The sequence below is a fragment of the Talpa occidentalis genome, unplaced genomic scaffold, assembly GCF_014898055.3.
Source record: "Talpa occidentalis isolate TD23 unplaced genomic scaffold, MPIMG_talOcc4v2.1 talOcc4.7, whole genome shotgun sequence".
NCBI lineage: Eukaryota > Metazoa > Chordata > Mammalia > Eulipotyphla > Talpidae > Talpa > Talpa occidentalis.
In genome coordinates this window covers 134,301,310-134,318,552 of record NW_023605083.1, presented here as the reverse complement: position 1 = coordinate 134,318,552, position 17,243 = coordinate 134,301,310, and the positions used below count along the sequence as shown (strand labels likewise).

Sequence of the window (17,243 nt, the reverse complement as noted above, 5' to 3'; positions counted from 1 at the left end):
TCTTACAAGGAAATTTACAAGTTGAAAATGTAAGCTCAAAAAGTATTCTCGTCTATCTCTTGACCAAACATCGCAGACACAGACCCCGGCAAAGGCACGAGAAGTGGGCGGACATCCCGGCTGCCAGCAGCAGCAAGCGCAGAGGCCCTGGTCTTGGAGACGGGAAGAGAGGGGGCCTCCCTTGAAGCCTGGGGGTCGGTCTCAGGCTGTCAACGCTGCGGCCTGAGCTCGATCCCTGGGAGGGACCCACATGGCGCAGCAGACCTCTCCTGTCTTCCTGCTCTCCCCTCAGCAGGGTATTTCAGTAGATCTGCCTGTTCTGTTCCCCACTCTGTCTCTGGTGAGTCCTTTCACCCCCTGCACCTCTGGCCTACACCCCAGCTCTTCTACGCAAATGGATAATTAAAATCTTCAAAGATACTTAAAAAAAAAAAAAAAGATCATATGATGGAGGTGTCACCGCCACGGTGGTCCCGGCGGGCACGGAGGGTTGAGGTAGAGGTCAAAGGTGGCCCAGGCCTGCCCGCCCCACCAGGGACTGGCACCGGCACCCAGCGCGTTACTAAGGCATCACTAACTCCAGGGACAGGCATCACAGGGACAGTTTTCTCCATCTTTACACTTTACTAAGAAAAGGTTGTTACATATGGAAACTTTACTTTTCCAAATCAACTCAAATTCTGATGATTTTGCTCCTGCCCACGAGCTGGCCCACAGGCGGGCAGATGCAGCCGGTGCTGGCTGTGAGTTACAGACAGAGCTGCCCGGAGACAGGTGCGCGGGTGCGCTCAATCTCACTGAAGAGCAGAGAGCAGAAAGCAGCACATGCAGAGAGGTAACAAACAAAGCTTACATGGGTTGGTCACAAATGGATGTGACTTTAAAAAAGGTCATATTGCAATCACAAAACATGAATTTTCTGACTAAAAATTGCACAGAATCTGCTCCCTTGAAGCTCTTCACCACAACACAATGCAATGATGTTGGTCAAGGACAAATGCTGTGCAGGCCAGGACTCGCCCTGCTTCACAGCTCTGAGCTGAGCGACACGTGGTCTCCAGCCCGATCAGCTCGTTGTTCTACATTGGGAGTTTTACAAATTGAAGGGACAAAATTAAATCAGGAAAATTAACGCAGCAGATACAAATAACGGATGTTTTGGGAAGACAAAATCATTTCGGTTGCTGAAGATTGATGAGTTGTAAAAATACTAATTTATGTCAAGTAATATTGAATTCACAGAACATTTGTCATCTTTATACTCTCATCTCTTTGAAAGCAAAACTACAAATTATTTAACTAAGACAAAACTAAGAATAAAATTTTTTAAAAAAAGATTTATTTTTATTTATGCATACAAGAACTGGGGTACAGGCCAGAGGTGTGTGTGTGGGGGGGGGTGAGAGGATTCACCAGAGACAGAGTGGGGATCAGAACAGGCAGACTGACTGAAACACACTGCTGAGGGGAGCAGTGGGCGAGACAGGAGAGGTATGCTGCACCATGTGGGTAGCTCCCTGCCGGGGATCAAACTCATGCCTCAGCGGCTGGGGATAGCTGAATAGCGCTGAGACTTAAATCCCTGCACCACCAGGAAGGCCCTAAGAATAAATATTAAGAGCCTGGTAATTGTAGTTACCTGATTTTCTTTTTAAGTTTTTAATTCCTGTTGGAACAGCAGAGATGCTTACAGAGTGTTTTTATATAGAAGACAATTTGTAAGCGGTAAGTTTCAAAATCTTAGAAATAAATGGAGGAATAATTGCTTACTCAAAAATAAGAAAATAGGGCCTCCCTGGAGGCTCAGGGCTTACATCTCAGCACTATGAAGCTATCTCCAGCCACTGCAGCACGATTCTGATCTCTGGCCAGGGAGCTACCCACATGGCGCAGCAGACCTCTCCTGTCTCCCCGCTGCTCCCCTCAGCAGTGTTTCAGTGGATCTGCCTGTTCTGCTCCCCACTCTCTGTCTCTGGTGAATCCTCTCACCCTCTGCACCTCTGGCCTATAGTCCAGTTCTTGCATGTGTAAATAAGTCTTAGAAAACAAAACAAAATGAGGAAACAGCATTTCCATTTTAAATTGGTCTCTAGTTTACCCGCAGTGCCAAGCTAGCGTCCCCGTCAGAACGTGAGCAGTCCAGGCTGCAGAAGGCTCTAGACCCCAAGGAGAGACGTCAACAACCCAGGAGGCAAAGCAGGCATTTTCAGAAGACAGAAAACGATACTGCTAAAATAAGTCTAGTCTCCACTGTTTGCTGCTGGAGTAACTCTGGTCTGCTTTTCGTCAATAACTTTATAAAGTGGCACTTAAAAGGCAGAATAAATTTCTCTCTTCCACTTAAAACACTGACATTAAAATTTCAAAAAAGGCCCTTCACACCCTACTGCCTTCTGTGCTGTAGATTTTAGGAATCAGTATCTTGGTAATAAAGTAACAATAATAATGACATGCCACCAGATTGCTGGCTTCCACTAATTTCAAGTATACATTTTTCATCTTTCTTGCAGAATGGAGAAAACAGTGCCTCAGTGGCAGACATCACCCAAGGTCAGTATAAAAACAAGCTGGAGGCAGGAACAGGCCCGACATAGGATGGGGAAGGCCCCGGCCCCGACGCAGCAACCCCACCAGAGCACCGTGGCACTCTTACTTCGTGGAACAAGAAACCCACTCTAGCTGCTCCACGGTGCTCCCTACAGTTACGCAGTCTGAGGGGACAGGGAGCCCTTTTCAGGAAGAAAGTTTCACTTTTTTTAGGTGAAAGAAGAAGGACTGAAAATTTAAGCGACGGGCACCTGCTGTGAGCTGGGTACTTTCAGAACTGACTTAAATCTGTACGAGATGGGATTTGGCTTTTACTGATGGACTTTAAACATAATGGACATTTTTTATACTGCTTGGTCTGTTGCCTGGTTATGTGGGGGACAGAGGAGAAATTGGTAGTAGCTGTGGCAACAATTTTTCATATTTGAAGTCAGTACAGGTACTTATTGAGGGAGGCGCTCACAGAGAGTTTGCTCAGTTGGTGGGAAAGTATCCCCCTCTGCAGACAGCCTTGTGGCCGGGCACTTACTTGACAGGTCTGTCCCTAAGTCAGGGGACTCTATCTGAGGGTGACAGGTGGGGGAGTGGTTTTCAAAAGTTGTCCGTGTGACCAGAGAGGCCTGGCAGCCTCCCAGAAGCGCTGTGCCTGGCTGCCCTGCTGGCATTCGAGGGCAGGAATCAGAAAGACAAGCAGTCGCACATTAAGGCATGTCTTAGCGTATCAGGACATATTTTACATTTGCTAACTCTCTCTGATTAGTGGGTGGGGGGCCAAACGGTATTTTTAACTGTCTTCTCATTTATTCATTTTGCATTGAACACCTAGGGTGAAAGTTGTGTGTGGGATGATCCTTCATCTGGGGACTCCCTGGAATGACCCCCCCACGCTCCCGCCCTTCTGGCTTCCTGCTCCTCCTCCAGGGCTAGCCCCCTCCTGCCTGGCAAGTCCCTCAAGCCCAAACCCAAGAACATCCCACAGCCACAGAGAGTTTAGCAGCTCACTTCTGTTTTTGTAACGACAGCCTGATGCTTAAAATAGAAGGACCGCGAGAGCCGGCAGGCCCGGCAGGCCCGGCTGTCATGGTGCCTGCTCATCCGCTGCATCTGCAGAGGATGGCATTTTTGCTATCAGTTTTATACCAAGGAATGATACCGGAGCAGGTGAGTGCTGGCCTCTGCTCTTGAGCAGACGTCTAGAAACATCCCAAGTGTCTGAGTGACCTAGGCAGGTGCTTCTTCCAAATTTAGTCCCTGTGGGGGCCAGGCCTCTGTAGGGATAGCTGACACCACCCTGGCCGGGCTCACGAATGTAAAAGCACCACACCGAAGTCCCCCTTGAAGTCCAGCGGAGAGGTCAAGTAGCCTTCTGCAGCCTGCCCGGATGACAGACTCTCCCCAGCCCCGTGGACATGCCCAATGATGGCTGATGAGACTCATCCGAGCAGCTGGGAGAAGAGGCAGAAGACGGGTTGGAAAAGTACCCTGGAATGCGCCCAGCGCCTCTGGGGTATTTCTGGCTTTCTGACTTGCACATGTGCGACAATCCCCCCACCCCACTGCTGCGGGGCCTGCTCTGTTGCTAGGCAGGCTCCGGCCAGTCCGCGGTGGCTTCACACTGGGCTTCACAGTGATCTCTCTGCCCTTGGCCTCCCCCGCCTCTTTCAAATGATCTGAATGTTCTGGTGAAACCTGACTGTGCAGAGATGGAAGGAGTCTCCTCTGGTTCGCCCCCAAGTCAGGTTCTGACGCCCACCAGGAGGTGTTTGTCAGCACGGTTTGTATTAATTAACATTCCACGTTCTCCTGTGTCTGCAAATTGCCTTTTAAGAGTCCTAGAATGCTTATTTCTAAGTGTACTAGAAAACCAGGCCACTGAGTATTTCAGGACTGGCTTGCCCTTCCTGAGAAGCCTGAGTGTGTGATGCTCGCCCGCCTCATGTCTGGCCCATTGCGAGTGGTCACTGGCACCCCAGGCTCCAGCCACCGTCTGGCCACGGCGGCTCCAGCCCCTTTGGCTCAGGTTGAGCTGCGTCGGGGCAGGTGAGAAGGAGCTGGGATCGCCTAAAGCGTCTGTGGGCAAGTGACCACAAGGTGGACATGGGGCAGTTCCCGGAGACACTGCGTCTTGTGAGGCCGAGGTCAACACCCGCAGGTGGGAAAGCTCACACTTAAACCCCAACTTCTGACACTGGGGGGGGGGTGTCTTGTGAAATCATCACAGGCCAACAGGACACCAGGGGGCTGCTCAGGAGTCACCAGGCCTCTGGCTCTGGCGTGGAGAATCCCAGTGCATCTGTGAGGCTGGGTCTGCACGGCTTCAGCCCCCAGCTATCCTGGCCTGGTGGGTGCTGCTGCACTGCTGCCACTCCCAGTGCCCAGCCCTCTGCAGGGGTGGGGGCTGCCCAGCCCTCAGCGGAGCCAGCACACTGGCGTCGCTCTCAAGGAGTGAAGGTGTGTGTGTCCCTCAGCTGGAGGGGTGGCCTGGGGTGCCAGGGCGGGCGGACATCAGGATCGCCTGGAGCTCCCGACAGGGGTGGGCTCTGCTCTCACCGCGAGTGTGCCTGGGTCAGGCTTGAGCCTTGACTGCGAGGGGACGGGGGGCGGCAGCCCACATAGCCCCTTGGTGTCAATGGTGGAGACTGTCACAAACTAAACGATGACCCAACTCGCCTGTGCACCACGCGGACTAGACCCAGCTCTGCGCGTGGCCTCCCGGCTGGGCCACACGGGTCTGCTGTCTGGGGCAAAACAACTCACAGCTGCTTCCCCACCGTGAGTCTCTGCCAAGGCCCTCTGGGTCGGGGACACTCCCGGGGCGAGGGCAGGGCTCCTGTGCTTGGTGATAAATGTGCAGTGTGTTCAAAAGATAGCACCGCTACATATTTTTCAATAAAAGAATGATTGGCCCCTCTGACTGGATAAGAATGCCTTTTCCAGAGTGAGTTCACATTCTTTGTCTACTAAAGGTCAGTAAGGGTAGATTTTACGGGAAACGGATCACAGGGTCCGAAATCACCGGCAAACGGGGGCTGCGCTCCTGGGGGTCTCCGAGACGCCGGGGTCAGGCGGCCCGCGAGCTGCTGGGCCTCCCACCTTGGTCCCTCAGGCAGGCCCGTGGGATCACCGGGCCAGGCATGTGGCTCTCCCCGAAACCTGGAGTGGGGATCAGGGCCCTGAAACGGCGACCTGTGAGGATCGGTGCTGGGAATGAGGATCTCGGGGTCTCGGGTGGCCATGGCAGCACCCTGGCTTCCCTCCAGGCGAAAGGCACAGGAGACCTCTGACTTATGGGGCCGTCAGCCCCGAGCTCCCAGGAAACTGCTGGCTCAGCTCCCAGAGACATGAAGGCTTGAAAGTAAACAAACTCACTTAATGGTCCCCAAACCTCTCCGAAGTGGATGTGGTTTTCCCCGGGACACCCTGCCTTACCTGTCCCCTCTAGACGCTGCTCACAGGCCGCTGCCGTGCGGCAGGTCACGCGCACCACTGCCTGCCATCGGCCACCTGCACAGGTTGGGTGCACGTACGCTTGAGGCCGCGCGTGCTGCCGCCAGCAGCCGGAGGCATCCTACCTGGGCAGTGCGCCCCTGCCAGCAGCCGGAGGCATCCTACCTGGGCAGTGCGCCCCCGCCAGCAGCAGGAGCGCGTCCTACCTGGGCCGAGCAGCGGCGAGCGTGGCAGCTGGGAGCCCGGGTGCGCCGGTGGCACCTCGCCCGTGCTGGCGCTGTTGCTCACGGTGGTGGTGGTGGCCGTGGTGGCGGCGCTGGCTGTGGTGCTGCTCTGGATGCCCGGGTTGTTCCTGTCCCACATGTTTACAGTTTTATTGTTGTAGTGGCTTGGGTCGCCCCAAGCTGAGGTACCATCATCAATCTCCATTTTGCGTCGAATGGACGGTGGAGAAGGCTCTTCCCAGCCGGTGGCCTCCCTGCTGTCCTTCTGTTTGACAGGGACAGGCCCCCCGACCCACCCTGTTCCTGTCTGCTTGACAGAAACAGCTCCGCCCCAGTTACTCACGGTGCTGTCTGGGGGCTTGCCCGCCCAGTTCTGCTGGGGGCCAGGTTTCAGGGACTCCCCCCAGTTTGTGCCCGGGGTCATCTTGGCGCTCGTGCCATTGCCCCAGCCGCTGGTCCCAGACCTGGCCGTGTCACTCCAGCCAGACCCTGACCTAGTACTGTCGGTGTCCCATCCAGAGCCATTTTTCTTCCCTTCCCCCAAGTGTCCCAGGACAGCAGAGGAATCTGCCCAATCTCCCCCTCCTGCACTCCAGGCTGGACTGGGCTTCTGTCCGTCTCCCCAGTTTTGAGGTTTGGGTTTCGGAGGCTCCCCCCAAGTGGGCGACTTGTCCTCCTGGTGTGCGGTCCCGCTCCAAGCCTGGCCGCCCTTGGCGGCAGCAGCAGCATTAGTAACAGCAGTAGAATTGATCGAGTCCCCCCAAACCCCTGGGCCGTTTGGCGCTTTGCTGCTGCCGTCTCCCCAGCCCGTGTGTGCTGGCACAGCAGTCGGCGGTGAGCTGGCCCACCCAGATACTGAAGAGGTATTTGTACTGTCCACGACGGACCCGCCGTCCTTCCCGCCCGAGGCCGGCGGCTGAGCAGCCGCGCAGCCCCAGGCCTCCGTCCCATTGTCATTTTTCCGCTCCGACCTCGGGGATTCTTCAAATTCCCAGGCAGTGTTTTGCTTCACTGGAGTCTGTCCCCAGCCGGTGTTCGACAGGACTCGCGGGTCGAGGTCATTCCTTGGCAACTGGACATGCCCTGGGTCTCCACTCGCCTTGTCTCGCCTGCGGCCCTCTGCTCCCTCCCTCCCGGCGCCGCCCTCGCAGTGCCCCCCAGAGCCCTCGCTGCCACTGCCCTCGCTGGCCGTGGTGCTGGAGGACGCCGCCTTGGCCCAGGAGTTCGTGTGTTCGCTGCCAGGCTGCACGGCAGGGCTCTGGCTGCCCATGCCAGGGCTGCCCCACCCTGTTGACCCTTTCCCGCTGACGTCACTGCTGGAATGCTGGTTTGGGGGCTTTCCCCACTCCCCATTCACCCCGCCTGAGGTGCTTCGGCCGGGGTGGCCCCACGCTCCCGAATGGATATTGCCAACACCGCCGCTGCCGCTGCCCCTGCCCCAGGCGAGTATTCCAGGACCAGCGGGCGGCCCCGAGTCCCACGCGCTCCCGCCACTCCCCTCCTTCTGCGCGGCGTTGCTCGATCCATTTTGCTTAGCACTTAATGCTGAGTTCACAGTGTCTCCATTCCCCTGATTGAACCCAGGATTGCTGTTGCCTGTGGCGGGGTTCCCTGGGGACAGCCCCCACACAGAACCGCCAATCCCTTCACCACCCCCTGCACTGACTTGAGAAACCGATGATCCGTTAGCACCAGGAAGGCCTTGCAGGTGAGGCGGGATGATGGCACCCACGCCGACAGCCATGCCCCAGTTGGGCAGCCCGTTCGTCTGCATTGCATTGACAGGGTTTGCTGAAGAGTTCATGGGATTAGTGTTATTTGGTCCGTCAGTGGAAAGGTTCTGAGGTTGGACGCTGAAAGACACATTCTGAGAAGCGGGCGTCTGGGGTTCTGTGCTCTCCTGCGGCAGCAGGTTCCCCCAGGCCCCCAGGGTGCCTGCGGGGCTCCCGTTCTGGTTTCCCATGTTTTGACCTATGGCACTGACCGGACTGCAAATACTGGAAGGGTTGCCCGTGGCCACAGCCCCTTCATGCCCCAGCACAGGCCAGGCGGCGGGGTTGGCACTGGGGTTGAGGTTGAGGTTGACGCCCGCACTGGAGCTGGGGGCACCCCAGCAGCTCTGGCCCCGCCCGTCCCCCGTCATGGTGTCCATTTTCCCGTCCCCCCCACTGAGGGGGCAGTGGGCGAGGCCCGAGCCGGCCCCGGCGGCTACTCCCCACACTCGGGCAGCGTTCCCGTTCCCGCTGGCTCCCGCCGTGCCCAGGGCGCTCTGGCTGGAGGGGCTCTGGCCGAGCGCGCCGTTGGGGCCGTTATTGCCATTCGTCTTCTTGGTGTGTCCCGGGAAGCTGCCCTGGGCGCTGCCCGTAGCCATGCTACTGCCCTCCGAGCCGCAGTTGGGGGCAGCGTCAGTGTCCGCCGGGCATTCTGAGGCGGCTTCCGCCTCGGCTCCGGTGATGGAAGGCCACGCCTCCTGGTCGGCCCGGTCCACGATCACTTGATCCCAGCCGCAGCCGGCGTCCCCTCGGAAAGTGGCCTGCTGTCCCCAGTGGGGATTTTCATAATGATCTGCCAGTCCGCTGTGACTGAGGTCTGAAAAAGATGAAAACAGATTCAAAATGAGATTTGCCTCCCATTTGTCAATGCATCAACAGTCAGCGAGTCGCGGGGAGGCTCTGGGTGACAACGGCTGAAAGATGACAGAGGAAAAAGTTCTTTGTCTTCTTCATAACTCCCGTTTAAAAAATAGTTGGCGTTTCTGAAATTACACTAGCCCTTAGCACTCTGGCCTGCCGCTACCCCTCGGGAGAGTCACAGGTGCATCGGCACGAGTGGCTTTGAGAGCCCTGAACCGCACCCGGGATGTGGGGGACCCTGAGAACGCTCACTCTGGGGGCGCTGGCACCGACGGGAAGCATGTGGATTCTGGACCCTGACCTCGTTAGCCACAGGACTCTGCAGGCTACAGAGACCCGCGGGTGCATGACAGGCTGTGGCAGGGCACAGATGCTCGGGGCGAGGGAGAGAAAGCGGGGCCCCAGCTCCCGAGGGGCGAGGCTGCAGACACCTGCCTGCCTCCCGCGCACAGGAGCGTCCTCGGCCCAGCCCGGGGTCTTCTTGGGTCTCGGGTTCTCTCCACACATATTTAGCCTCTTAGAGTTACTTGTTTCGGAGCTCCACGGAACTCCACGCGCGATCTGCCTGCAGGATTTATGTCACTTCACTTTCATGATACATTCGGAGACGGCGCGGTTTCCTCCTTGCTGGAGGAGCTCTAACACTGCCATCAGACTGGGGTTCCGATGGACCGTGGGGGTGCCGTCAGGGTGGGGACGGACCCTGACTGGCTGCGAGGGCCGGGGTGGGGGGCCCCCCCGGTGCTGACACCGTCTCAGTGCCCGGAGGCGCCTCTTTACAAACTGCTCTTGGCCCACCGTTGGGCGCGTCCCCACGCCAGGGCAGCCACAGTGCCCTCAGCTGACCGCTCCCCTGGACGAGCAGGCCCAGGAGGACACATGACAGGTACGGGCTGCCACAGCCCTGGGCCTTAGTTTCTCCTTTCATTTACCTTGATTTATTTTTTCCTTCTCAAGAAGTTTTAAAATGGTCCGGTGCTTTAATAAGATCACGGTTCGAACATAAAAATGTATTCAAATGCTGGAAAGATCAAAACTAGAAAGTAAAACGCTCCAATTTTAACACACTGTTAACAGTTTTCAAATTAGACTCCAGTCGACTTGAAAACGCCGCTCCCACCGTCTTACTGCTGCGTGACAACAAGCGCTGACGCCCACGCAGAGCCCCGCGACGCGGAGACCAGCCCTCCGGACAACAGCTCCTACCCTCTCCAGCTCCCGGACGCCTCCAGGGCTCTGTTGGCCCCAGCAGCACAGTTTGAACAGCACTTCGGGCCGTCCTTCTTGTCCCCCTCCTCCTCCTAGCCGTCCTGCCCGGAGCCTCCACCACGGACTCGTTGGCACGTCCCCACAACAGGGCCTGGCGCTATCATTAATTCCATAGATGAGAATGTATAAAAAACCCACTTTTATTCTCTTAGAAGTATTTTATGCTTCAAAAATATTTGAATAACCTGCATTTCAGAGCCAAAGTCTCCTGACTGGGCTAGTAATTCACAAGTCCTGCATCTAAAAGATACAATTATGTGAAAAAAAATGTGTGAAATGACTGAACTGTACAAGCCAGCATTTTGAAATGGACAAAAGCTCTGAAAGGAGTCAAAATGGAGCTTCCCCTGTAGACACCTGGATGCCCCTCGCCACCCCACACCACCCAGGACCACGGGAGGTCAGCACCCAGCGCCTGGCGCCCAGCAAGTTGGGGGGAGCTGCAGGTGCATCTTGACGGCCACATGACATCACAAACGTCACGGCGTCCGGAAGTTCCGGGTGGGTCCGTCTGCGCTGCCTTGGGCTGACCCGACCGTGATGTGTGCCTCGCAGACATGGGCTCAGAGGGGCGAGCCCGGGAATGGGGCCGCGACTGGAAGCTGGCTGCACGGAACTGAAACCTGCTTTTCAGAATGAAATTCACGTGCACTTTCTATGTCACTTTATTATTAAAATAATTTCCCCTAAGAAAAGCCTTAAAGGGAAACGAGGAATGAAGCTTGCAAGTCATTGTAAATTCTCTTTTCTTTTGCTGTTAAAATGGTTTACACATTCTAAAAATAGATGTCTCTGTAAAAATCCAAGTAACATAACTGTCTTAAGTGATTGCATTTTAAAGCATTACACACTAGCATGGTTTAAAGAGAAAGGCTTTCTTTTTATTCTTAAATTGCAAAATGTTACTGAAGATAATTTTTCCAAGGAAAATTATGTAACAAAGAGCTTCCAAAAGCTACACTAAGCAAAATTTTAATTAGGTATCAAATTAATCAGTTGGGGGAGTGTGGACAAGATTTACTCAGAAGTGTGCAGAATTCCTAATTAGTACTAACTTTGACAAATAATACATAATTCATTCTTTATCATCACAGTCCTTTATAACTGAAATTGCGAAATAAACAACCTTACATTATAAAAAAAAATCCAGGTGCTTTCCAAAGCTGAGAGTGTAGCTTACCAAGGCTTGCGGATAATACCAGTTCCTCCCACTTGGCTTTCCAGGGGCAGGAGAAAAATCGCCACTCTTCACTCTTGTCAGCTTTGGAGACCCTAAGGCACCTCCCGCCCTCACAGCCCCCCCCCACCCCCTTCACCGCATGTGAAAACTGAGCGGAGAAAGCGCACTGAATTCAGAAGCCCTTTGCCGGACAGGCTCTTAAACATTTCATCTGTCAATATCTACAAATGCAAGGAATTATGAGAAGCAGAATGGAGTGGAAGGTTTACGGCAAACAATAATCAAAGTGTCCCAAAGAATAAGCTTGTTGCCCTGTGTTTTTCCTCACAACGGCAGTAAAACAAGGTTGCTTCCTCCAGGTTCAGAACCTACTAGAGCAACGCTAAAACTGGGGGCCAGACAAGCTTGCTCCAGGCTTTGGGAGGGCCGGCCACAGCTAACAGAGCCCAGGAGCAGCATTGCGGGGAGGCCACATCAAGTCGGCTTGGAGTAGGTCTTTAGCAGACGCTTTGCCAAGACGCCATTTTATCATGTCTGAACCGCAGCCAGGAGCCCGGGCGCAGGACTGCCATGGAGCTCTGGATGGCGGGAGGCGGCCGGCTCGGGGGAGGCAGGCACTGCTGGCTTCGGGTTTGCTCTGCTTCTCCTGCTTCCCGGGCTCCAATACCTGCACAAAGGTGCCACCCCACCCCCCAGGAGACACGCTACCTGGCAAGCCGGCTGCCCGGACGCCTGCGTCTAGGGCGGTCTGGGCTCTCGGCTCCGCTGTGTCGGCCGAGCAAGGCGACAGCCTCACCCTGTAGCCCTGCCAGGAAAGTCCCTGTGCAGGCCTGGCTGGGCAGACTCGGGCGCCCTCGGGGCAGGGGCTGGCCCTCTCCACGCCAGGAGGTGTCCGGTTCATCCTCTCCACCAGGGGTGGAGGCAGCGGCCGGTAGGATTTGAAAGCTTTGATTATCTAATTGTAGCTGACACTACAAACCAATCTCCCCTCGTCCTTAAATTCTTTCCACAGTCATAAACATTTCTCTCGGAGACCCGGTTCCACAGCGTACCAGAGCTGCTTTTCTTCTGCCTTTTTGAAAGTCAGCCAGAGAATGGCGGCACATTGCCCACTGGCTGCACGGCCAGTGCTGCCCGGAGCTGCCTTTGCTTTCCGTGGGTTCTTTCCGCTTTTCCTAAACACCCAGAGTCCCCACACTGGCCGTCCTGCCCTCCATGAGTGCCATAGGGAAACTGGCACGTGGCCAACTTCTTAATTACTTTCCTGCTTCTATCTAAAAAGATCTAAGTAACAAACCCCACCGTGTTATTAATCAAAGCCGCTGTTTAAACACATACACAGCAGCCAACAAGACAATACTTTGTCCTGCTCTCAGCACAATGAAGAGAGTTTTTCAAATGAGATAAAAGTTCTCAAGCGTTTCCAGCTGGAGTTACGCTATAGCCTGGCAAAGTCTGAGTCAATAACAACATGATAAAATGACATTTTGCTGAAGCCTTAATAGGACGAACTGCCCACTTCCCCATTTGGACCTGACCAGCTAAACGTTTTTGCCAACTGGCCACAGGGCCTCCCCTCCAAAGCAATACACAAATTTAGAAATCCACCTTCCTCTGTATTATTTTATTAGAAGGCTAATGTTTGATTTGCCGGAGTCTTTCAGGACAAATGGCTGCTTTCCACAGAGAACCTGGACCGGGCCTGGAGGAGCCAGCCCGTCTGTCTCTCAGGCGCCCCCACCCCCACTGGCGCCTCTCACCACGCCTGGGGTGCTGCTATGGCGAGGAGCAGGCGCCTGCAGGGCCGGACTGGCCCCACCCATTCTGCGTCCGCCCCCTGGGGTTGCCCAGAGTCGGGGTGCTCTTCGTGGGCGACCTTTGTTCTTTCCAGGTTCTTGGAGGGCGCGTCAGGCCTCTGGCCCGGCTGCTTGAAGATGCCCCCTGCAGCCACCGCGGGCGTGCAGAAGGAGCCGCGGCTGTGCTGATGAAGGGAGCATTGTGGGGAGAAGGCCGTTTGAGTTGGGAGCCCGAAGTCTGTGCCGTAGCTCAGAGTCTCCCTGTAACACCAGCGCTGCTGCCTCGACAGTGACTAGCGCTCGTCTGCACGCCAGCGTTGAGGTCTCAGCTCCTCAGGCCCCGGTGCTGATCTGGCCAAAGTGATGCCAAAGCAAGACTGAATGACACCGACGCCACACCCGGGCAGGAGTGGGATGCGCTGGGCCAAGAGGAAGCAATGCAGCTGGGGGGGCGTGTGGGGAGGTCGGGGGTGTGTGGGGGGTGGTGGTGATGCCATCTGAAGTGGGGGCCATGGGAGGAAGTGCTTGCATTGCTATCCTCTGAGACCCAGCCAGAGTCAATAGCCCTTCACAGGGCTGCCCCCGCCAGGGGTGAGGCTGGTGGGAACACCACCCACACTTGGACCTTTCCCAAGAAGCAACAGTCAGCCCCTCTGCCCCTACTCCCTCTGAACAGTCTCAGCCCAGCCCCGGCTCCCAGCACAGGGGGAGGGATGGGGCCAAGGCTGCCAGTACAGGCAGAGCTCTTGGGCTAGAGGAGACGACCCACAGCTGAGCAGGGGTCAGGGCATCGGAGCACCTTGAGTGTTTGACGTTCTGGCAAAGGCCCTTCTTAAAGGTTGAACCGGTGCCCACACCTGCCTAAGCAGGTGCACGAACCGCCTGGCCCACACGCTCACGTGAGGACGGCCGAGTTCAGGTGGGCTGCGCAGCACGGGCACCGCCACCTGCTCTGCAGGGCTGGGACAGATCTCAGGCTCTGGGGACGTGGTGAGTGGGATGCGCACGTCACAGTCGTTTGATTTTTTTCCCAGACCACAAGTCTTGCCGTGTGCCGCGGACATGAGTCTCCTGATCTGCCCGTTCCCGCTTTGCCCGTCCTCCTGCTGGACTGTCTTTTCTCCTTGTTGAGTTGTAGGAGGGCGTGGCATTTGTCCGTGGGTTTTACTTATGGTCTCCTACAGAAGTTCTGACTTTTATACACTCGCATTTGTCAGTTTTTCTCTTGATGGCTTCTTGTTTAAGAGAAACTTTCATCCCAAGAGCTGAGAACCGTCTCCTGCATGGCCTCCTGCAGCCCGGCTCTGCGCGCTCCCCAGCACTTCTTCCCACCACGCCAGCACCCCCACCTGGCCTCCGCCAGGGCCACCTCCCCTGCATCTCATCCAGAGGCCTGTGCCTTCCTGCTGGGGAACCGCTGCATGATCGCCAGGGCCCACTGCCCCTTGCGAGCTCACACTCTTTCCCACACCTGCCCTGGCTACTCCATGCGCATTTGCTCTTCCAGACGAGCTTCAAAAGGAGCCTGTCAAGTCTCAAAAGCAATTTGTTGGAACAGGTTTTGTTAGGGGGAAAAAGGATGTCCCAAAGCAAATTCCATATAGGCTTTGTGGACTCCACCCCCACCCCAGGTCAAAGCCAAAGACACTGGGAACTCCAAATCCCATCACCACCAAAGGGAAGGTGGCTGGGACCTGAGGGTGGGGTTAAGCAGCCAGGTTGGGATAAAGCCAGACACGTGGGCTTTGGGGGGTGTCCCCCATTTTGGCTCTCCACCAGCTCGCAGCGTCCGGCCAGCTCGGAGAGTGCCTTTGGGTTTCCAGGTCGTCGGATCGGGTAGGACGCATGAAAGACTTTATTTCCCTATTTTCTCCCTGAGTTGTACATTTTCCTTATTTCTTTTTCTCTTGTAAATAAACCTTTTATGAACCCTTTTGCGTGTGTCTGTAGTAGAGTATTCATAAGTCCCTTTAAAGCGCGCGGGTGAGGACCCACAGCCAGGAACCCGTTTTAATATCGGGGTTGCTCTATAACAGTTTGAATATTATTCCATTGGACTTGACCATCACGGTAAGTTTTGTGATTGTTTATTGGTATGACTTGATGCCAGCAGCAGCCCCGCCCCAGCCCTACTCTCCTCGCCGCCTGCCCCTGACACCCAGAGGCCTGCGACTGTGGGTCTGTGCCGCGGTGCAGGACGTCCCACTACCTGCTTTGCAAAGCGAATCCAAGACTCAGGTCACGCTCCCTGGCCTAGAGGACTCTCCTTGGCGGCCCCACCCTTGATCTGGGTTTGCTGCCTTCCAGTGTGCACACGGCACCTGCTGCTATCTCCACTGCAGACCTGCAAAGTGTCTGTTACTGGTCACCCCAACCCACGCTGGCCGTGAACTGTGCGTCCCCGCAGCAGATGCCTGACACTTGGCAGGTGCTCAGTAAGTTTTGCTCAACCAGCGAACGACACTATGCTTGACGAAACTAGAAACCGAGGCATCTTCTCCCTCTTCTCAGGGGCGTGCAAGGTCAGCGTGGCACTGCTGCCCAGACACATTAATGGAGTGAGAAAAGGAAAAGAGAGTGAAAAAGTACTCAGCTAGCATGCCCGCTTGTCGAGGAAGTGGCAAAACGTAGGGTAGCATTTTTCTGTAAGAGCAAGATGGACAGGTTAATGCTAATCACCAGGTGAACCCCAGTAAGACGTCGCGAGAGTCAAACGTGCTGCCCCCCCAGGTCTCAGGAAGCATGTGGCACACAGAAAACAGTGATTACACAACTGTCAGGTCAGGCCTCTCCCCTTTCCACTAGCTGTCTTGTAGCACCAAAGTATGTTACCTGCATGTAACAAGTATGTTACCTGCATGTACAAGGCTAAGAAAATGACGAATTCAGTCTCGAGTTGCTTTAGTTTTTCCACAATTGCATGACGCCATGCGGCATCCTGCCACCCCTCTCCACTACGGCGGGGCAGAGCTCAGACTCCTCCCTGGGGAAGAGGCAGCCAGTGGTCAGACACTCTGGCGTGAGGACACTGGCACCTGGGCCGACCTTAGAAGGCTCACACTGCTGCGCCCGCGCGGCAGGGCAGGAATTGACTGTATAGTTCATTACGTGCTGCCTGTAGCTACGTGGGTGGCTATATTCTGGTCAGTGAGTATGCTGGATCTTTTTTCCTTCCTTGTTCTTTGGTGACAACCATCACCTGCATCCACTCTACCATGAGCGTGGCCGATGAGTCAGGACTCAGAGATACACAGTTGTCTAAAATTATTTGTTCTGAAAATACCACAAAGGCATGGTTTTGAGAAACATTGCTATAAATACTTGTAGGTCATGTTGGAATTATTCCCCATACGGCAGCACTGAAAGAAAAATAGTAATATGACTGTGACATGTTTCTTTCACATTCCAGGCTAATCCAACAAGCCTGCTCGCTTCTCTGGTTACAGACCTGAATTTCACTATATCAGCAAGTGTGGCTTCCACGCCCGGGCCAGGGCCAGCGGTGAAATTATTTGAAACAGAAAGAGTTAAGAGAATAACAGATAAGTGAGGCAGCTGAACACACACACACACACTTTGCTTGCTTCCAAAAATTCCTCTAAAACGACAGTAAAGAAAGCGTGTAAGTAAAACCTGAAAGGTCAGGAGGACAGGACCGGGGTCAGGAGACAAGGGAGGTCAGCATTCTGGAGGCTAGAGGGCAAAGTGGCACTGGGGTCAGGAACACTGGCAGCCGACACAGCACGGCAGCCAGCACCGAGCAGGTGGGTCAGGGCACGGCCATGCCAGGGCCAAGCAGCCCCCAGGGCTCATGTGTGAGGGACGCTTCCAGCAGCACCGCAGCCTTCCTACATGACTATGGGGGTGCCATCCCGAGCAATCCCAGTAAACTGTAAGGAAAGGGCTTTATAGAGAGGCTTCGGGGCAGGATTCTGGTGAGGAGCTGCAGCTGACCTGGCTGGCGCCATCTGAGAAACAATACAAAGAAGCAGGAAACAGAATTCAACTTCAACCCCGACGGCAGTGACCGGAGGGCCCAAGCTGGCGCGCTAGCTCCCGCATGTGAGCGCGTGGACGGAATGGGGCTGCTTACCGCTCAGCAGCAACCGTGAGCCCCAGGTGAAGAGAGTGCCCCCTCACCCGGTGT

At 55.3% G+C, this 17,243-nt stretch overlaps 1 protein-coding gene across 4 annotated transcripts in view; it reads right to left on the bottom strand.

Moving 5' to 3' along the window:
* The window catches only part of TNRC6C (trinucleotide repeat containing adaptor 6C), an 89,567-nt gene that overhangs the window by 26,223 nt on the left and 46,101 nt on the right, over positions 1–17,243 (bottom strand). For 3 of the 4 annotated variants that reach the window (XM_037494848.2, XM_054689489.1, XM_054689490.1), the window contains exon 5: positions 6,201–8,807. In XM_037494848.2, coding sequence (XP_037350745.2) covers positions 6,201–8,807 — 2,607 coding nt within the window. Of the gene's footprint in view, positions 1–6,200; positions 8,808–12,008; position 17,243 lie in introns of those variants that run through there. The other variant, XM_054689491.1, reaches the window with a different exon arrangement.